This window comes from Gopherus flavomarginatus, chromosome 2 (assembly GCF_025201925.1).
Source record: "Gopherus flavomarginatus isolate rGopFla2 chromosome 2, rGopFla2.mat.asm, whole genome shotgun sequence".
NCBI classification, from domain to species: Eukaryota; Metazoa; Chordata; order Testudines; family Testudinidae; genus Gopherus; species Gopherus flavomarginatus.
In genome coordinates, this window is record NC_066618.1 from 186,053,916 (window position 1) to 186,076,337 (window position 22,422).

The following is a 22,422-nucleotide window of genomic DNA, read 5'->3' on the forward strand; positions in this document are numbered from 1 at the left end:
ATTTGCTTAATTATACTATTGTGAGTAGTCCACTAGTCAAGGTAGTAAAGTGAAGTATGTGCATAAATGTTTGCAGTATTGGCATTCTATTATCCTAAATATAAATGATAAAAACGATAGTTTATATTCTTTACTTTGGTGGTTTGATTTGAGGGGGAAGGCGCCATTTTGCCAATGTGTGGGGATCTTTATTTTGCAATTGTTTGGGTAACAGATTGGCATATTCAGCAGCCTATCAGTTTGCTTCTTTAGTCCTGCCCATTTTAAAAAAGGATGGGTGAACAAAATCATCTTCAGCAAGAAAACAGTATTTCATTCATTCCAGTGACTTTCTGTACCTCAAAATACCACCCTGGAACCTGCATATTCACCACTGTGATATGGTTATGATATGTTTTGTACAAAGTGTGCATTGTGAGGTATCATTTGAGAAGCCATGACCTGTTGAACATTATTATTCTGTTGTGTTACCATTGTATGTGAAGTCATGAAGTTTTGCTATGTGTGTGTTACTGAAATGTTGTGAGTCTGGGATATACCCAGAGCTGGTCTTTCAGTGGCAACAAAGGAGCAACTAACCCCCCTCCCCAAGACAGATTTATATTAGGACTAGCCAACCATGGGTTGATGGCCTATTAAGTAGAAGCCACTCTCCCAGGGGACCCCTCCAAAAGACATGAACAATAGAGGCCCAGAGTCTCAGCTGGGCACATACGTGACACCTGACTATGTTTAAGACAGTATTTTTCTATGCACATGGATTTGGCAGTATAAATTCGAGTCTGTGACATCAGCCCAGGGCTTCTCTCCTGTCCCATCTACTCTGAAGACAAGAACATTTGAAAAAAAAGACCTTGCAGTGGAGAGACCCAGGATGAGCAAGTAATTCAGCCTGTGTATTAAGAACTGTGAACTGCTTACAATGCGTAGTGGGGTGAGAAACTGTTTGATTCAAAGCTTGCTTAGTCTGATAAGATGTAGAATGTAGACTATTTTATTTTTTATGTGTGTAAGCATCTTTGACCTCTATGCCTACCACTTATAATCACTTAAAATCTATCTTTCTGTAGTTAATAAACTTATTTGAATATTTTATCCTTACCAGTGAGTTTGTCTAAAGTGTTTGGGGAATCCACTCAGATTACTAAGGCCGCTGTATGGCCACTATCCTTTGATGAAGTAGTGAACTAATTAATAAATTTACATTGTTCAAAAGAAGGTCTTGAGCAGTGTAAGATGGTACATGTCTGGGGTGCAAGGCTGGGAGGATTTGGTCGTGTCTCCTTCTGAATAGTTCATGAGTGGCTTGTCATGCATTCATGCAACTTATGTGGGTGTGTCCCTACATGTTGTTGGCCAAGAGATCACAGCATCTGGAGGATTTTGCTGTGTGTCATTAGCACAGCATTGTAAGAAGTAGCCCTGACTAGAAAGTTAAGGCAACACAGCAGTCCCCCAGTTTCAGATTGTACCACCTATCACAGTTCCCCACTGCCATTTTCTCTTGCTTTTCTTGCTCTTTCAAAAGGAGTCCAGCCAGCTCGTATGTCGGTTTTGAATGACACATCGAAAGTGCAATTTGTACCCCATTTGGCCCATGGTACTTTAAAATGCAGCCTATTTCCATCTCCATTAAGAGTAATGTAATAGAGGGGGATCCCATGTCCCAACATGCTTGCATCCAGATGGAGCATAACATGCAATGACTGCAGTCTCCTCAGGCTGCAGCTGTTTCTCAACAAGGCAGCACCAGACACACCCTGGATGGCAGAGGCTAGAGATGAACACCGGGGGCAGACAACTCTGCATTACCACGGATCCAGCACATTCAAAAGGCTCATATGGCTGTGATAACGTGGGACACACACAGTCTCTCCCCCTCTCCGCTACTGCAGGGGGCAATAAAATAACAGAGTCCAAGCCCAGAACTTCAGGTCACCAGATCATCCAGTGGCCTTCGGGGTATCACAAGCCACCGCCCCCATCCCTCTCAGCAGCTTCGCTCCGCGTGAGGGGCCCTGCGCAGGCGCGGAGACCTTAGGTTCCCGCCCAGCAGAGGGAGACCACGCGCACACGGCGGCAGGGAAAGGCAAAAGAAAGCAGCGACATCGCTGTTCTTTATCTACGTCATGACATCACTGAGCGACGGCGATAGAGGCGGAAGGGGAGGGAATAACAACGGCTCTGGGGCGGGGCCTCCGTTGCCGGAATGAAAGCCAGAGTGGGGAGGTAATTGCCGCCAATGGCCTTGCGAGAGACGCCTTTTCCCCGCCCCCTGCGCTCGCGGAGGTAGGCGGTCCCGCCCCGCCCCGCAGTGAGCGAGAGGCAGCGGGGAAGAGGAGCGCGCGCGCGGAGGAGAAGATGTTTGAGACTCTGCGCGAGCGGCTGCTGAGCGTGCAGCAGGACCTCACCTCGGGGTGGGTAGCCCCGCCCCTCCGCGCGCGGAGCAAATTCTTCCAAGTCCCCGCCGGGGACAACGGTGCTCGGGGAGCGCGTGAGTCGGGCTGCGGGAGCCGGGCGGGACCCAGCTCGGCAGGGTCACAACCCCTCTCCCACCCGGGGGCGGTTACAGGCTGAGTTCCGGGTAGTGGCTCAAAACCAAAAGTTTCAGCCCCCGTGTCCCAGTCTCTGTCCCAGGGACCCGCCCGGACGCCGGCGGGAGCGAGCGCCCCATGCCCAAGCTGAGACGCGGGGCGGTCGCCGAGCTCCTCCCCGAGGGCTCCCGGGCTCGTGAGCCGAGCTCTGTGTGGGGGGAAGGGGGCTGCAGCCTCTGGAAACCTCCGGGCAGCTGTGGAGGCTCTGGCTGGAACCGCTGCTTTCCGAAAACGCCGCTTCCGGCAGAGCGGTAGGGCCCAAGGAACGGGCCCCCGGCGCCCCTAGCTCTGGGCTGCGCCTCAGGGCATCACCCCGGAGAGCTCATACAGACGTGTCGGCTGGGGCGCCCCCGGCCCGTCTGACCCCCGACCTCCGCCCAGGGCAGGGCGCGGGACTTGCAGCGCTAATGGACTGCAAGGCGGGCCGGTGAGAGGTGGCTGGAGACGCCGGGGGAACGGGCACGGGGTAACTGGTGTTCGGCCGTGTTAACATCGTTGGGAGTGGGGGAAACGGGAATGGAGACGTGTCGGCATGTGTTAAACGTGGTTTGAAGGAACTGACCAGCAAAACGTCCTGGACCAAAGTAGCGACTTGATAGGCGGCCCTATAGCTTACGCTGCCCGCTAAAAGCTTCTTAGCGTCTCTGCCTGTGGCAGGGGTGACTGTCATGTGAGGGCAGGAGGCGGGGAAGGAAGGAATGGCTCCACCCATACTCTAGGAATGGGAAAGGAAAACCAAAAGTAGAAAGCTGAGCTTCAGTTTAATTTGTCCCACATCCTTGTATTTACAGAAGAAAAAAAACCACTTACCGGTAAATAATGACGCGTCTCTCCCCCCCCCCCCCCGTACTTTATTATTTGCAGTGGTCTTGACTTATGGCTGCTTCCTATGGTCTTGTCCAGCCACGTAGGGATCTAATAAATGAAAGTCAGTGGGATGTAGGAGTCTTAAGGCTTGGTTTACATTTGAAAAAAATTATACAACCTGATGACATAGCTGCACTGAGGTAACACCCCATGTAGATACAACTGTGTCAACAGAAGGGGGTTTCTGTTGTCATTTGGAGAGGTGGTGCTCCTACACTGATAGGGGGAAAAAAAAAAAGCTCTTCTGCAGATACTCTATGGTGGCATGGTCTTTGTAGTGTAGGCTACAAAATTATGTCAACTTAACTTACATTGGCAGACAGCCACTGCAGTTATTAATTTTTGTGTGTGTGTGTGCAGATGTGCCTCCTTGTGTAGGTGGTGCATGTACTCACCAGGAGCGTTTATATCATTTGTATTGTCAGTGTGGGGCATAGTGGAACAGGTCTTGAAAGTCAGTCGACATAAGCAATGCAGTATCTACATTGACACTGCATCGACCTAATTACAGTAACTCCTCACTTAATGTTGTAGTTATGTTCCTGAAAAATGTGACTTTAAGTGAAATGATGTTAAGCGAATCCAATTTCCCCATAAGAATTAATGTAAATGAAGGGATTAGCTTCCAGGGCAGCTTCCCCTACTCTGTACAAACCAGGGGTGGGGGGCTCAACCCTCAGCCTGCCCACTCCAGCCCTTCCCCCAAACCTCCACCCTTAACCCACCTCTTCTCCCCTCCCACCTCCTCCCCCTTTACTTTGCATACTGCATCCTGGCTCCTCCTCTCTCTCTTCCCTCCCTTCTAAATGCTGATTGCTGTGTTCAGGAGACAGGGGAGGGAGAGAGGAGGCATGCTGAGTCCTCGCTCCTCCCTCCTGCCAGGGTCAATCAGCTGGCTAGCCCTGTTAGGGAGGTGGGAGGGCGGGGGGAGCCTGCGCACCGAGTCTTATGCTCCTCTCCCCCTTTCTCCTACCTCCAAAACACTGCAAGCCAGTGAGGCAGGGGGAGGAGGGGCAAGGCACTGATCTGAGGGGTCTGCTGGTGGGCCGGGGAGGGAGGGGAGGAGATGAGGGAGGCTGCCAGCTGTGGAGAAAGCAGGCAGCCAAACGACGTAAGAGTGGAGCATAGCACAACTTTAGATGAATATGCTCCCTAATTGATCAGCAGCATAACAACGTTAAGCGGGATGACTTTAAGTGAGGAGTTACTGTACATAGACTGTGACTCTATGCTGCTTGAGGAGGTGGTGTTAGTAAACTGGCATACAGAGACACTTAAGTCAGTGGGAGCCAAATTTAAATGAGGCCGCTTCTATAGCTAGATCAGTGCAAGGCAGCTTATGTTGAGCTATCTATGTAGTGTAGTCCAGGCCAAAGTCTTACCCTCAGTCTCTTTTGAAATTGGATTCAGGTGTTTTTGAAAAATGTTATCCTTTTGTTCTTATGCTGACACTTGAATTTATAGCAGGGATTCTCTAACTTCATTGCACTGTGACCCCCTTCTGACAAGGAAAAATTACTACATGACCCCAGGATGGGGGACTGAAGCCTGAGTCTGCCAGAGTCCCACTGCCCTGTGTGTGTGTGTGTGGAGGCGGGGGGGGCAAAGCCCCACTGCCCAAGGCGGAGGCTAAAGCAGAAGCCAAAGGGCTTCAGCCCCAGGCAGGTGTCCTGTAACCTGAGCCCCACCACTCAAGGCTGAAGCGTTTGGTCTTAGGCCCTGGGTTGTGGGGCTTGGGCGTCAGCCTCAGGCCCCAGTAAGTCTAATTCCAGCCTTGGTGACCCCATTAAAATGAAATTGCGACCCACTTTGGGGTCTCGAGCCACAGTTTGAGATCCGCTGATTTAGAGGATTATAAATTTTCATCATTGTTGGAAAGTACTCTTAAGGGTGGGAAGTCTCTATCTTTTTGGTCTATGCTTTCTTGGTTCATAAAAGGTATTGCTTTACATGCAGGTGAAGCGCGTGAGGGATTTTACTACCAAAAACAATGATAGAGTAGTAATGCAATGGTGGAAAATTCCCAAAGAAGTTTTGTTGGCATGGAGGAGTGGGAATTTTCAAACGTGACTAGGACTGTGGCTGTATAGTTAAGTTTTTATGATGTAAATTCTGAAATATAAATTGATACAGTTAAACAGGTATAAACTCCCTGCCCTGGTATAAGTTTATCCTGGTATAAGTTCCTCCATGGAAACTCTTACACCAGAATAAATGGTTTTGTTTGGTTTTACGTATGTTGTTTGGGAAGGGTTTAAGCTACACCAAAAAATAAAGTCACACTTATTCTTATAAGAATTTCCACACAGGGTTTTTATAACTGATAAAGCTTCCCTATGTAGACAAGATGCAAAAGTCCCAGTGTAGATGCATATATGGGACTTGTACTCCTAAATCTCATTAGATGCATTTGACAATCCCATATGCAGCTGTTTGTACAGTACTGTGTGAGAGAAGAGAGGAGGAGTACAGTCCATGGAAAAATCACTTCATGTAATAGTCTTGAAAAATACAATAAGTGGGGAGACAGTTCTCACTTCCAAAATAAACTAAAGCAAAATTGACCTTTATAAACCTCAAGGTGCACCCTAAGCACCTACTGTGTCAAGCTATTTTTCTGTTGTGGTAGTTAGCAAAGACCTGATACTTTTTGTTTTGAATTATAGGTTGAAGACTTTGGGTGACAAATCAAGAGAAGCAAAAATAAGCAAGCAGAGGTACTTCTGTATGCTGAAATATACATCTTTGTCTTATGTCTTTATATTTATGAAAACATTGTTTAAACATAGCTAATATACTTTGGCAAAACTATTTACATAGTATTTTACATAATACTGAAATTTTGATGAAGAATATGCTGCTCTATTGATAAGAGAAGTACCTGAAACGTATGGTTTAATAGAACTCTCTAGTTCCCACTTCTTAAAATTAGCCATTTTTTGGTGCTCAGCACTCTGTTTAAAGATGTTTGCTGTAACTAAATTATATTGTCTTTTATAATATAGTAAATTAAACAGTATCACTGCCCAAAACATTGGACACTTGAATTTATTATCTTTCTCCATGTGACTCTTAAGTACTGCAGTCGTTGTTCTTATGTTATGAGATGTTTGTAAAGTACAAGAACAGAAATAACTGCCTTTCATTGCTTTAAAAAATTGATGATAAAGGGATGTTAATTTCAGAAGAGAAATCTTAAACCATTCTGCAGCATAGCTGAAAACAGCATTGGTTATAATGTTTCTGAAGTCAGCATTTTAAAATTTTGTTCTGTTTTCAACATGAATAAATGGCATATTTATACAATATTCAACTGCAGAAACGTACAATTTTGCTATAGCTATATACAATACCTCAAATGTGATTTGCAATTAGTCACGATTAATTTTTCTAATCGCTTGACAGCCCTAGATGTTGTACAATATATATTTATAAAGTGGTCTTCTTAATATTTAGTATGTGCTGGAAGCATTGTAACATTGTTTTCATATTTAAGTTTATTCTTGCTGATCAATTATACTTGTTATTGACTAAGAGGTATAGCCAACTCATTGACTATATGTGCGGTTCAATGTTAAAAGTGTGTGGTTCAATGTTAAAAATCTTCAAGAAGCCAAATAACCAAGCTAAGCCAGTTTTATTGTCTAAAGACAAAGCAATGCGGTACAGGAAGGAAAGAGTAAGTACATTTGTCTTTCCCAGGAAGCGCAGTCTTGCAGCATGTTCAGTTCACCTTACACAGAAGATGTGCTTCCCAAATGCCACTTAAACTAGTTATCTTTTATAGGATGGCTGTTTATAAGCTGCACAGCACTCACTGCTCATATCACTTAAAGTTTAACTAACCAGTTTGTGCCAGCTTTGTCGTTGGTGCATCCCTGTACTTCCCCATCTTTTGTTTTGATTATTACCTTCCAAACACAGGGGCATGAAAATACTCCATAATGCAAAGCTTTCATACATCTTACCTTATTTCCTTGTACCACATTATACCTTTGTTTCGTAACACTCATTCATCTAACTTTTGACAGTTTTTGTATTTGCCTAAGCCATGTGCTGAGAGATTTGTCCCAGGGCACTGTAGGATATACGTCTTGGCATAAGTGAGCAAGAATAAGTGTAGTACAATTTAGCATGATTCCTCTCCCCATGTGCACACACACGTTAATATTGTACATGTAATACCTATTGGTGTGTATGTATATAACCTATTAGCTCTGACCAAGATAGGAAATATTAGATTATGGGCTGGCAAATATTCTTTCCATTTTGTAGGAATCACAGTTTTAATGTAGAGTGCATTAAATGCAAAACCTTTTGGCTTGAATGATTAGTGTCAACATATTAATGCAGAAGTAGTTAAACATCATAATAATTATGATTTCATAATCTAATTTTAAAGTTAGTACTAGATGTAAAAATTGCATTGTACATTGTCTGTCTGTTTCTAATGAACACCAAAAATAGAGCAGTGTTAAGGGGTATAATGCAGTAATCGAAAAAGGGAAAATGTAGGTGGATATCGGCTTAACATAGAAATCTAGTGGTTTTGTGTTCTTTTGTATTCTTGTTAAAGTAGATTGCGTAGTATGTTTTGAACTAGACCAAACTAAATGGTAGGAAATGAGGATAGCAGTGAATAATCTTGCACTGACAGGGAGATGCATTGGATGACCTTATTCTCTTCCATTTTTAACTTCTGTGGTTTTGATTCTGTTTACAGGACTGTTCAGTATTTGCCAAAGTTCTCTGCTGGATTGGAATTGCTCAGCAGGTATGTCCTTCCATTTTCATACTAATGTGTTTTTTCCATGGTTTCTTTCCCTAATCAAAATATTATAGGGGGAACGAGTAGTAAATAAGATCATAAGAAAATGAAAACGCTATATTGATTGCAGGTTTTGAATAGTGTGCAGTAAATAAGGAAGGGACTACAGACACTCCCTGACTTACGCAAGCTTTCTATTCCAGAACGCCTTGCGTAACCCGAATTTTGCGTAAGTCGAAAACATATAGCCGACCGTTATGCAAAAAAAAAAAACCAAAAAAACTATTTCTAGCTTACGGAACTTTTTCCATAAATGTGGATTTGTGTAAATGTGGGGGGCGTCTGTACTAATTGAATGAGGAGGATAGATACATTGAACAGATGCCTCAAATCCAGAGCAGCATTCATCCTGTGCACTGAGTGAAGCAGGAATACTGTGCAACCTTAATTCTACTATATTTTGAATCTTGCAGTTCTTCTAATGTCTCTTTGCATATAATATATAGTTAAGTACTGTGGATTAGACTGATAATTTACAACTATCCAGTTTCTCATGCCATTGAAGCCCAACTGGTCTCTGTGCTGGCACAGTCTATCCTTGACTAATACAAAAAGGCATCCGGCTTGCATTGTAAGTAGATTAGGGCCATCAGGCTTTATAGCAGGCCTCTCACCTTTAGTACTCCTTGCTAATTTTGAAGAGATTTTTAAACTTAAATGTTAAAGAAAATATTACTCTTTTATTGCTTCTTGGACTGGAGGGAAAGAATGGATTAAAAAAAATTTATTTGATCAAGTGGAATAAAAACACTGTTCTGTTGACCCCAAACGCTCTTGCTTCCACTTCAAGAAAAAGAATCAACATTACATTGAGTTATTCTGCTATCTAGTTTTTTTCTGATGCACTCAAATTCATTTTCTAAAATATCATGTGGTCTGCTCTTTTGACACATCACAATACTGGAGATCTGAAGCATAAATCTGGCAAAATACCTTCACTTGGGGATTTCTCCTGGTTGTTTCTTGATATGTTCTTAGTTGATTCAGTTGAAATATCATTCAGATCTATGCGGTGTTGTAGCTGTGTTAGTCCCAAGATATTAGAGAGGCAAGGTGGGTGAGGTAATATCTTTCATTGGACCAGGTTCTGTTGGTGACAGATACAAACTTTCAGGTCTACACAGAGCTCTTCTTCAGCTTATTTTTGCTGACCTGAAGAAGAGCTTTGTAAACTTGTCTTTGTCACCAACAATTTAGCATGATTCCTCTCCCCATGTGCACACACACGTTAATATTGTACATGTAATACCTATTGGTGTGTATGTATATAACCTATTAGCTCTGACCAAGATAGGAAATATTAGATTATGGGCTGGCAAATATTCTTTCCATTTTGTAGGAATCACAGTTTTAATGTAGAGTGCATTAAATGCAAAACCTTTTGGCTTGAATGATTAGTGTCAACATATTAATGCAGAAGTAGTTAAACATCATAATTATGATTTCATAATCTAATTTTAAAGTTAGTACTTTAGCTGGTCCAATGAAAAAGATTACCTCACCCACTTTGTCTCATTAAGCTCTATGGCATTTGTAGCTGCAGTCAGATTTTCTCTTGATTTGGAAAACAGCCTGCTGGAGTTCCTTATTCTTCTTCGTTATGTAGATATGAAGTTGCTTTAGGCTGTCCTACAGGGACTGACTCCTTGACTGTTAAACTTTCCTTCCCTTTTCTGGACTTGAAGTGTACAAGAATATTGAACTTCAATATATATTTTTAGAATTTTTTATAGAAGTTGTTCCTGTGGCTTTCAGTTATCTGGGTTGTCTGCTGCATCCAATTCAGGACCAGTTTCTCTCTAAGACCACAGTAGCTCCAAGTCATTGCGAGAAGCTCAGATAATGTAATATTAACTCTTATTTGGTTGCCCATAATCTTTGTTTAGCAACATGTTCTCTTATGATGCCTATGTGGAGGCTCTACCTTTTTGTGCCTCTGTAGAGAGGTTTTTCCCTGCAAAACAAACTATCATTCACAAGTCTAGGATGTCATATTTTGCTTTTAAAGCTGTGATTCTGGTATGGATGCTTCCAAAGTGTGCTTTGATTTCAGTTGAAATCTCTAACAGACTCTCATTGTCCGCATTTTTTTCCAGTCTCTGTGGTCTTCCTGTTAGGCTTCTTTTTCTATAGTTTGTTTTACGCGTGGTCTACACTACACGTTTAAACCAATTTTAGCAGCGTTAAACCGATTTAACGCTGTACCTGTCCACACTACGAGGCCCTTTATATCGATATAAAGAGCTCTTTAAATTGGTTTCTGTACTCCTCCCCGACGAGAGGAGTAGCGCTAAAATCGGTATTACCATATTGCATTAGGGTTAGTGTGGCCGCAAATCGACGGTACTGGCCTCCGGGCGGTATCTCACAGTGCACCACTGTGACCGCTCTGGACAGCAATCTCAACTCAGATGCAGTGGCCAGGTAAACAGGAAAAACCCCGCAAAATTTTGATTTTCATTTCCTGTTTGCCCAGCGTGGATCTCTGATCAGCATGGGTGGCAATGCAGTCCCAAATCCAAGAAGAGCTCCAACATGGACCGTACGGGAGATACTGGATCTGATCACTGTATGGGGAAACAAATCTGTTCTATCAAAGCTCCGTTACAGAAGATGAAATGCCAAAGCGTTTGAAAAAAAAATCTACAGGCTACACAGTGCTGCGTGACAAGTGTAATGTGAAGACAGAGACTCAAATGGACGCTCATGGAGGGAGGGAGGGAGTACTGAGGACTCCAGCTATCCCACAGTCCCCAGCAGACTCCAAAAAGTATTTGCATTCTTGGCTGAGCTCCCAGTGCCTGTAGGTTCAAACACATTGTCCAGCGTGGTTCAGGGAATAGCTCGTCAATCTCCCCCCCCCCCCCCCCCCCGGCCACGTGAAAGAAAAGGGAAAGAAATCGTTTCTTGACTTCTTTCAATGTCACCCTGTGTCTACTGAATGCTGCTGGTAGACGCGATGCTGCAGCAGTGAAGAGCAGTATCCGGTCCTCTCCCCTCCCCGGTGGCAGACGGTGCAGTAAGACTGGTAACTGTCCTTCTTATCAACCCGTGAGTGCTTCTGGCTGGCTTCAGGTGAGGCTGGCCGAGGGCGCCTGGGTGAAAATAGGAATGATTCTCGGTCATTCCCAGTAGATGGTACAGAACGGCTGGTAACCGTCTTCATCATAGCCACTGGGGGCTGAGCTCCATCAACCCCCTCCCTTTCCTGTGTAAAGAAAAGATTCTGTCCTGCCTGGGCTATCGTAGCAGCGGCATGCTGGGCTCCTCTCCCCCACACCGCTTAATGTCCTGCCTGGACTGTCATAGCATGGGGAGGCTGCCTTCCCCTCATTTTATCTCACTAACAAGTCACTGTTTTATTCCTGCATTCTTTATAACTTCATGACACAAATGGGGGGGGGCACTGCCACGGTAGCCCAGGAAGGTTGAGGGAGGAGGGAAGCAACGGGTGGGGTTGTTGCAGGGGCACCCCCGTGAATGGCATGTAGCTCATCATTTCTGTGGGATCTGGCACGGAGCAGCTGTGCTCTCTGATACACTGTTTCTCTAGTACATTTGCCCCATATTCTAGGCAGGACTGACTCTATTTTTAGATACCATAAAGGAGGGATTGACTCGGGGAGTCATTCCCGGGTTTGCTTTTGCGCCCCCGGCCGATCTCAGCCAGGGGCACCCATGATAGCAGCAGACAGTACAGAAGGACAGATAACTGTCATCTCATTGCCAAGTTACACTGGCGGCAGACGGTACAGAATGACTGGTAACCATCTCTGCTATCATGCAAAAGCAAATGAATGCTGCTGTGTAGCGCTGGAGTATCGCCTCTGTCCACGGCATCCATTACACATACAGTGACTGTGGAAAAAAAAAAAAAAAAAAAAAAAAAAAGGCTGAATGGGCTCCATGGTTGCCGTGCTATGGCGTCTGTCAGGGCAATCCAGGGAAAAACAGCACGAAATGATTGTCTGCCGTTGCTTTCCTGGAGGAAGGAATGACTGACGACATTTACCGAGAACTACCAGCGACAATGATTTTTGCCCCATCAGCCACTGGGCTCTCAACCCAAAATTCTAAGGGGCAGGGGAGACTGCGGGGACTATGAGATAGCTACGGAATAGCTACCCACAGTGCAACGCTCCGGAAATCGACGCTAGCCTCGGACCATGGACGCACACCGCCAAATTAATATGCTTAGTGTGGCTGCATGCACTCGACTTTATACAATCTGTTTTATAAAACCGGTTTATGTAAAATCGGAATTATCCCGTAGTGTAGACGTACCCTTACAGGTGTTGCTTTGAATCTTTTTTAACTTGTATGACTACTCATTCCTTTGACTTGGATCTCTCTGGAGTTCATATTTTCCCTTACTGACTGCTGAGTTGACTCCCAGTTATAAATACTTTATCTGTTATATAACTATTGTTTTGGCACTGGTTTTCTTGAGATAATGAAAGAATCTTATCAAATGTTTTGGAATGTTACATATAAAAAGTTGAATTATATGAATGGATATTTCTTCTATGAGAGAGGCAGTAGAAAAAAGAAATCCTTATATACATGCATGTTTTTCTTTGAGATCAAACTAATTTAATACAAAGAAATGTGTGCGGAAGAAGCATATGAAATACATGCAAAAATAGTTTTTATATATCAGTATGTGTGTATGCCAGGTTTAATAAGTTGAGTTCTGGAGAAGATAGTTAAGCAGATGGTGGTATTACCTAATGCATTGTCATATGGCAGTGGAAGGTAAGTTGCACAAGGAATGCATGATTCTGCCCTTGGCTATATGAATTAGGTATCTCCCCCCCACCCCCCGTGCTGTTGTGCAAATGAAGTCACTTGTTATCATAATTCCAAAATCGAAAACCTGTTGGTTCTGTCAATTACAAAACATGTTCCTGTGTAAGTCTGTTAGGTAACATCTAATTACATTTCAGTCATATAAGTCTAAAAGTTTGTGATAAGTTGGATCAAATGTAAGAGTATTGGTAACGTGAATATTTCACGTTGGAAATAGAAGTTTAATAGTTGTTAAAGCTCTATTATCTTATGCATAAGTAATTTGGAGGAGACATAGAGAAATATGATACCAAACTACTTGTTTGGGATAAACCTCCAAAGCAGAGATCCACAAAGATTAAGGTGCCTAAGTTCAAAATTTAGGTGCCTCTGAGATCAAGACTCCTCTTCAGCTGCCGCCTTACTCTTGAAATGCCTAAAATCTCTCATTGCTTAAACGTTGTTAGGTTTTTGTTTTTTATACTGCCACCGCACGTTGAGCAGGTTTGTCAGAGATCTATCCACAATTACGCCAAGATTTTTCTTGAATGGTAACAGCATAATTAGACCCCTTCATTTTGTATGTATAGTTGGAATTATGTCTTCCATTGTACATTACATTGCTTTTATCAGCATTGAATTTTGTCTGCCATTTTGTTGCCCAGTCACTCAGTTTGGTAAGATCCTGTGATGGAACATACTCCAGTATTCACTTCCTATACACTATTATAGTAATTTTTGTGAAAAGTACCTTGTAAGGTATCATTTGAAAACTTATAATTATTGTCCTAGTAACATGTCTGCTAACAACATTGCTTGTGAAGTTATAACGGGGTGGCCAAACTTACTGACCATGAGAGCTCTGTACAACGATCTTCCGAATTTTGAGAGCTGAGGCACACTTGCCAGGGCTCAGGGCTTCAGATCTGCGGGAGGCACCTGCTAGGGCCTGAGGCTCAACCCTGCTCTAGCTGAAGCCCTGAGCCTTGGCAAGCATGCCCTATGGAACTGAAGCCCTAAAACTCCTCCTCCTCCTCCTCCTCGTTTGGTAGAAACCCCTACCCCACCACCCTGCTGCAAGGCAGAGGTCCCAAGCTCCTCTCTCCCCTGCCCGCTCCCCGATATGGTAGGTGGAGAATGGCAGATGTGGGGGCTCTGCAAGTCGCACTTAAAGCATAAAAGAGCCACAGTTTGGCCACCCCTGACTTGTAAGATTCCCCTGGATGATGATGATAACATACATTCCAAACGCCACAGCTCTACCTAAGCAGAAGTCAGATCTGTCCTAAACAACAGAAGCAATGAGTGCTTTCCTTAATTTGCATTTAAGCAGTAAATGGAGATATTAAGCAAGGAGGGAAAACAAAGGAAGTTCCAACGGGTGGAAAAGAAACAGCAGGACCTATCTTTCTACGTAGACTTTGTCTTCGAGTCTCAGCTGGAAATGTTTTTGAGAAGGGGACAGAAACTATTAAAAAGGAGGGACAAAAACATCTGAAGGCACCCTGGTCTCTCCTTGCCCATCTCATTCTCAGCACCTGAGAAGACAAAAGCAAATAGCGATTGGATTCTGGGGGAGGGGTCCTGACTAGACATGCCAAAAATGCAGAAATTGGGCTTGCTTTTTGGCTTAATTGACTTGAGTTACTTTGCTAGTTTTTGGCTTGTTGCTTCTTTTTTTGATTGGCTCCGGGCAAGCTGGTGGGGAGAGAGTCAAGGGTGCACAGCAGGCCCACCACAGTCTCAGACTGCACCCCGGGCGCATCTAGTCACATAGAGTGGTGGGGTTTTTAGGATTGGCTTGTTTTGGCCTTGTTTTGAAATGGGATTATCTTGGTTTTTGGCTTATTGTGAAAGTCAGGGTGCTTATTTTCTATGTGAAAGATGGCAATTGTGGTCCTGACCTGAAAATTTGATCAGTAATCTGCTGGATCTTGTGGTGAGAGGGTTTGCTTTGCAACTAAGGTCTTGTCTACAGTACACAGGTCTGTTGACAAAAGTCAGCTTTTGTCAGTGAAACAGTGGAGGTGTACACATGGCGATGCTCCTCCCGCCAATTTAATTTTCCTGCTACACTGACGTAATAAGACCACATTGATGAGTGGCATAGAGCTTTTAGTGATGAAGTTAGAGCGAAAAAGTGTTAGTGTAGACACTGTGCTTGCTTATGTCTCCATAAGTGGCCTCCGGAAGTGTCCCGTAATGCCCATCATGACCGCTCTGGTCAGCAGTTTAAACTCCACTGCCCTGCAGCCATATACACAGGCATGTGCTCTCCCCCTTTAAAGCCTCGGTATTTTTGAAAATTCACTTGCTGTTTGCTCAGCGTGGAGAGCTCACATAGCATCTTCCTAGCTGATCACAGCGGCTTTCTGCAGCAAACACACTCCCACCTGGAGTCATGGGAGTAGATGGATCTGCTGGGTCTGTGGGGACAGGAGGCTGTGCAGTCACAGCACTGCTCCAGCTGCAAGAACTTTGAGATGTGCAAGCAAATTGCTCATGGTAGGAGCAGAAGGGACAAGAAAGGAACACCAAAGTAGTGTGTTAAGATCGAGGAGCTAAAAGAGGTGCTTCAGAAGGCCAGGGAGGCCAAACATTGCTCTGGTGTAGTGCTGCAGACATGCCACTTTTACAAGGAGCTGCACGCCATCTTCTGTGTTGACCACTACTCCATCGCCAAGAGCCTCCCAGGAAGACTCTCAGGAAGACGTGCACAGTACTTGCACAACTGCCAGGCCAAAATGAGGATCAGACCCAGATTGCAAATTGAGATTAGTATTGAATAAAATATATGTATAGAACGCCAGCTAGAAAAAGTACAAATCTCCAAATTAGAGAAGTTATGTAAACACACCATTGAAACCACCTTAGCCCTAGCAGAATGGCCAAGACCCTCAATTATTGTCATCCTATCACAAAAAAGTCTCAATACACAACCACTAAGATGCTGAATAGAAATAGTAGTCCCTCTATTTTTCTCCTGCAGTATTACAAAAAGTTTGAATTTTCTAAATCCCCTGGCCTAGTCAAAAAAAAAAAAAAAAAAAAAGCACTGTGGGGATTTGGTATTCCCCCACCCAAACGCACACCTATAGGAAGTTTGGAACCTATCTTCTCCAAAGGCAGATTCTGGGGAAAAGGGTAGGAAATTAATGGCCTGCTTAAGGACAAAACTCAGTTACCACTTACTGGAAGCAGGTTTCAGAATATCACTTTAGACCTAGAGGAAGAGAAGAGACTCGAGAGATATTGTAGGCTAATCTAAAGCTTTCATTAAAAGCCTTTTATTTTTAAAGCAAAGTAGTTTTTACAGGATTTTGTAAAGCAACTCCTAATTTTCTTTAAAGTAGTTTTGAAACATGGCATGAGAGCCTGATGAGAAAAGGGTCACTTAAATAACAGGGACCAAAAGAACTAGATTAAAGAGTTATCAACTTGAGGGTGGTGGGGCGGGGGGTCACATCTAACATTTTTCTACCTTTTCTTACAAGCACTACCTAATATTAACAGGACAGAAGAATAACTAGAACAAGAACAAAAATACTGCATTCTAGTGGATTCGCTTTCAAAAGTTTTTATAAAAGCTATAATTAATAAGTAAAAAGAAAGCAATCATTCCATTTTTAATTTCTTAGATAGTGGTATTAATTTTATTCAGAGGTTCATCAATTGAGTCAAATGGATTTTGACCACTTTCATTATGTCTGGACAGCAATGGAAATAGTGCATTGAGGTAGCAATAACTAGGAAACATTGGACAAATGAGCAGAGAATTTAAAGTGGCAGTATGAATGTTTGTGTCTTTCCTTGAGCTATGACTTGATTCAATAGACTTTAGCTGTAGTTATTCAGAATTATTAAACTCATGATCAGTGGATGAGAATTTATATTTTAAACTTTTGAGAAATCTTGGTCTGCATAAGAATACATCATACCCTTTTAAATTGCTGCTTCAACATATAAAGCAAAAATTAGTAGTAGTATGCAAAATAGGCAATTTTAAGTGGTTGAGTAACAAGTAATTTTGTTCTAAAAATAACTGAAAGTTTATACTGTAGATTTCAGAAACAAGAAATAACAGAGCAGACCTCAATTGCCAATGCAGGGATGTGACTCCTATTTCAGTCACATGGGGTTCTCCTATGCCTTAGGGGACATCATAATTAGTATTAGAGAAAGGAAAAGAAAAAGTTAAAATACCTCAACAGAACAAAAACAATTGCTTCAGTTGCAATCTCTTCTGTATGTGTCCCTGTGGAGACCTTTCAAAAATTATATCTTTGAGTGTGGATCCACCTCTGGCAGGGACTCTCTTCAAGAGAAGTTAAAATTAAAGTCTATTATTCCCAAAATCAGTAGAGCGCTCTGTCTAGTGAATCATAAGTAATAAACTTTATAGATGGGTAAAAAACTTTCAGAAAGCCTTTGACAAAGTCCCTCACCAAAGTCTCTTATGCAAAGTAAAGGATAAGAGGGAAGATCCTCTCATTGATTAGTAACTGATTAAAAGATAGGAAATAAAAGAGAGTAGAAATAAATGGTCAGTTTCAGAATGGATAGTGCTAAATAGCGGCGTCCCCCAAGGATCAGTTCTGGAATTAGTGCTGTTCAACATATTCATAAATGATCTGGAAAAAGGGTTAAACAGCAAGGTAGCAAAGTTTGTATGATAACTATCAGGAATAATTTTGTAAGTCCAAAATTGTCTGTGAAGAGTTACAAAGATATGTGACATAAATGGGCACAATCCAGACTAAAAGGGGGCTGTGTCATCCCTCCCCTACAACCTTGGATGCCTTGCAATGCCTCATTCTAGTGGCTCCCACCTCGGCCACTCACAGCCTTCAAGCATGCAAGCCACACTCTGAGTATCTGTGTAACTGCACCTTGCTAGATACATCTTGGCTCTCACTAGCGTTGGTTGTAATATAGGGTGACCCAACACTCCCCCAGTCCCAGATTTTCTCCAGAAATGTATATCCTGTACTGCCCACCCCTTTCCTGGACAATACAAATATAGTAAGTCTGTCATTCCTTTAAGGGAATAATATGCCAGTTCATTACCTTAAATAGTCACCCAGACACTCCAACACACTGGATTAGATCAAAGAGTAAAACAAATTTATTAAACTACAGAGAGAGATTTTGAGTATAAGTAATGAGGCATAAGAGTCAGATGGTTACAAGAAAAATGAAGATAAAATGCTTACTAGTATCTACTTAAGGATTTTAGGCTAGGTTTACACTCCAGAGATAAGTCAACTTGAGTTATATCAGTGATCATAAACTGCTGTAACCATTTCGCTTGTGCAGGTTCACACAACATTCCTTGTTTTCGGTGGTACGCGTCCACAGTTAGTAGCTTCAACAGAGAGCAGGGCACCTTGGGTGGTTATCCCGGTGTGCAACTTGCTATCTTCTACAGCTGGGAGTTCTGGGAATGGATAGCAGTGCATCATAGGGGTGGCCTTCCGACTACGTTTTGAGCCTTTTTCCAGCTACCTCGTAAACTGTGCGTCTGCCATCTCTGCCTGAAAGCATGGATCCTGACAGTCTTATGATGAGTGTTACGAACACAACACGGTTGATCCTACACTATTTCATTAGCTACAGACCTGAAAATGATACAGTGTGGGCCATGGAAAGAAAGAAAATTCAAGATTGATATTGGCATTCACAGAGCAGCTGCATAGGGTGGACCTTTGGTATTAGGCTTAGGAAACAAGCACTGATTTGTTGAGTCACATTGTGATGTGGGTATGGGATGATGAGCAGTGGCTGCAGAACTTTCAGATGGGCAAAGCCACCTTCCTGGAACTGTGTGCGGAGCTCGCCCCTGCACTGCAGCACAAGCACACCAAAATGAGAGCTGCCCTCATGCTGGAAAAGCAAATGGCTATCACTGTGTGAAAGCTGTCAACTGCAGACTGCTACCGGTCAGTCACGAATCAGTTTGGAGTTGCGAAGTCCACTGAGAGGGTGGCAGTGATGCAAATATGCAGGGCCATCAATCACCTTTTGCTACAAAGGACGGTGCCTTTGGGCAATGTGCAGGAAATCACAGATGGCTTTGCAACAGTGGAACTCCCTGAGATGGAGATATAGATGGCATGCAAATTCCAGTTTTGGCTCCAGACCATCTTGTGACGGAGTACATCAACAGAAAGGGCTACTTCGATATGGTACTGGAGATGCTGGTGGATCACTGGGGTCAATTCACTGATCTCAACACGGGATAGTCAGGGAAGGTGCATGACGCATACGTCTTCAGGAACGCTGGCCTGTATAGAAAGCTGTAAGTAGGGACTTTCTTTCCAGACCAGAAGATTCCAATACATCCTGTGGAAATGCCAATAGCGATCCTGGGAGACCCAGCCTACCCCTTACTCCTATGGCTCATGAAGTCTTTCCCAGCAGCAAGGAGCGCTTCAACAGGCTCAGCCAGTGCAGAATGACTACTGAATGTGCGTTTGGTAGATTACAGGTCACTGGCACTGTCTTTTCGGCAGGTTAGAGCTCAATGAGGAAAATATTCCCGTGGTCACAGCAACATGCTGTGCTTTGCATAACATTTGTGAAGCTAAGGGGGGAAAGTTTCCACAGGGCTGGAGCGTTGAGGTGAGCTGATTTTGAGCAGCCAGATACCAACATTATTGGAGGACCGCAATATGGCGGGAGTGGAGCTTTTTGAATCAGGTAGGCCTTGAAGCAGCATTTTGACAGCCCCAGTAATGCCTTTCTTTAATATATTCAGTAAGGCATTGTTTACTTGCCACTTTGAATGCCCTTATAATGATTGCTACCTGAGCATTAATTGTAGTCTGCAAATGTGCTGACTGCTATGGTGTATGGATTTCAGCAGCAACCACCATATGTAAGGCATAAAGAATTGTATTTCTAAGACTAAATTTTTATTAAACAGTAAGACAGATTTCCATTTCTTACAAAGGACATGACATTGCGGAGCACTCTCAAATGAGGCTCTCAGAGCTGTCATTATAAACACATCCCTGGGGTGGAGTGCAAGGGGTACTGCGACGTGCTGGAAACGTGTGAGGAACATGTGGGGAATTTGGGAGGGGCATAAAATGCAGTTGTGTATGACCTGCTGCAGGAGTTGAATTGGGTTGTGTTCTGACTGCAGTGAAATCAGGGACTTCAGCATCTCTGTTTGGTCTTCCATCAGATTTATCATCCATGCCTGCCTCCCTGGTCTCCTCTCCTGGCTATCAATTCTGAGTTTTTCCATTGATTGTCTCTCTCCATGCTCTGTGCTCACTATCTGCAGTATCAGATGATTGCAGCATTTTTCTAAACATGACCTCCTTACTCCTGCTCATTTGCCTCATCTGACAGAGGTGCTCTGATGGTATGTATGAGGTGGCCTTCAAGGCGACATCTGCAGAAGCAAAAGAAAAAATGCACAGAGGCAGAATTGTGAGTGCACTCAGTCTTGAATCATAAAAGTAACATACTCCTCTTTCTCACTTTCCCTTGGCAAGCATGCAGCATGGCAAGAGTCCTAAACATGGTGAGTTCGGCCTGGGGGGAAAAGAGGCAAGATGGGACAAAGGATCTGGATCAGAAGGGGATCTCTACTAGCACATAGGGACACTATTCTGAATACTGGCATGGTTTTCCGCAGGCAGGGGTGACTGAAGCTGATATTTCATAACTGAGGGTAATCAAGGATGCATCTCCTGCATGCGTGCAACTTCAGACCAGTCTGTGCTGCTTTGGTTCTTGCAGAAATAATTGCTGATTGACACAGTAAAGTTTCCTACAATGGGGGAAGAAACACAGCAGCTCTTGCACAGAACCTTCAGCAGAGGATTGCAGAGTACTTCCAGGAAAATTTCCCGGAGATCTATGTGGAGGATTCCAGGGACATCCCACTGTGTATTAAATGGGGTAGTTGTACAGGGAATTAGAAGCAGATGCAAACAGTCATAGTGTTGATTTCTATCCCTTCTCCCACTTCTACCATGTAACAAAGTAAAGGAGAGCTCCAGCTCATGTCACCATGCAGTATAAAATCAAAATGATTGCTTACCGGAGCTGCTGCTGCTCTCCTACTTCAGGCATGCTGGAGCCAGTGTGCTGGGATTGGCTAGAGCCCTCTGGAGTCAAAACAAGGCCCTGGCTTGCCATGGCACCAGATGATCCTGTCCCACACCCTCCTCCGTTTCCTTTTCCATCACTTCATCCCCAGTGTTGACTCTGCTGGCCACAGCCTCCAGTCCCGCCCCAAAGCATCCTGCAATATAGAGTTCTTTCCCCTGCTATGCCTCACCAACTATGCTAGTCATTTTATCTATACGTTTATTTCTTCCAAAAACACTTTCATGTTTTCTTCCATGCCAACCTTACGCACAGATCCTTCTGGAACTAGTTGTCCTCTGACCAGATTTTGAATGGGACCTGATCTGATAGTGGCCTTTGAGATCGCCTACTGGATGAGGTCCCGCATGTGAGTTAGGCAAGCGAATGCCTCTCTTTCCCCATTCATGCATTGCTCTGGGGCTTAGGCTGGAGATAGGCATCTGGGGACCTAGAGTGAGGCAGCAGAAGCTTGGGACTTTCTTCCCCTGAAAATTTAGGCATTGTGAGTTTAGGCATCTTCAGAGGTATGCGGATGTTTTGTGAATCACAGCAGTGCCTAAACCCAGACTGAGACACCTGAGTTTGTGCATTTTGGTCGTTGTTTCTAGTCACTGTCAGCACAATTCACTACTACAGATACTTCCTTTGTTTAATAAATTGGTTAGTATTACATGCAAAATGTGTTTTGATAAACTTTTTTCTTAGGTGTCCAGCATATCTAAATTACTTTTGTTAAACTTAAAATCATTAGAAAATGCTATGTTTATGCATTTTAATTGAATTCTAATTTTCATCCAGCTACAGCTTGACACAAATCGTGTGTGTGTGAGAGAGAGAGAGAGAGAGAGAGAGAGAGAATTCCAAAGAGTTAATTAGAAATGTGCATAATTCAGTTCTAACAAAGTGTAAAAATTAGGAATCAGAATAAATTTGAGCTATACTAGGTGCTTAAATAAATAGTGTATAGATATAGTGTATCCTGGTTACACTAAATTTGGTTCTTTTTTGCTAAAGGCTATATTTAGCTGCAAATCAACATGGCTTAATGGTTACCAACCAATGAGAATTGACCTCTTGAGTAAATAACTAAAAATCATAAATAATTTAAAATCAAACAGCAGAAAATCTTGATTTAAATCAAGATTAAAGTTGCTGATTTAAATCACTTGGATATAAATCAATCCACCCTGGCCTATGAAAACACATATTGCACCTCCATAATTCCATCTGATTTATTTT

The 22,422-nt window shown here is 43.3% G+C and overlaps 1 protein-coding gene across 5 annotated transcripts in view; it reads left to right on the forward strand.

Moving 5' to 3' along the window:
* Nucleotides 1-2,252: 2,252 nt before the first annotated feature.
* DTNBP1 (dystrobrevin binding protein 1) overlaps nt 2,253-22,422 on the forward strand; it is a 176,828-nt gene continuing 156,658 nt past the window's right edge. For 3 of the 5 annotated variants that reach the window (XM_050941621.1, XM_050941620.1, XM_050941623.1), the window contains exons 1-3: nt 3,434-3,601; nt 6,128-6,178; nt 8,185-8,235. In XM_050941621.1, the coding sequence (XP_050797578.1) occupies nt 3,471-3,601; nt 6,128-6,178; nt 8,185-8,235 (233 nt within the window). In that variant the 5' untranslated portion in view covers nt 3,434-3,470. Of the gene's footprint in view, nt 2,418-3,433; nt 3,602-6,127; nt 6,179-8,184; nt 8,236-22,422 lie in introns of those variants that run through there. The other 2 variants (XM_050941624.1, XM_050941619.1) reach the window with 2 other exon arrangements.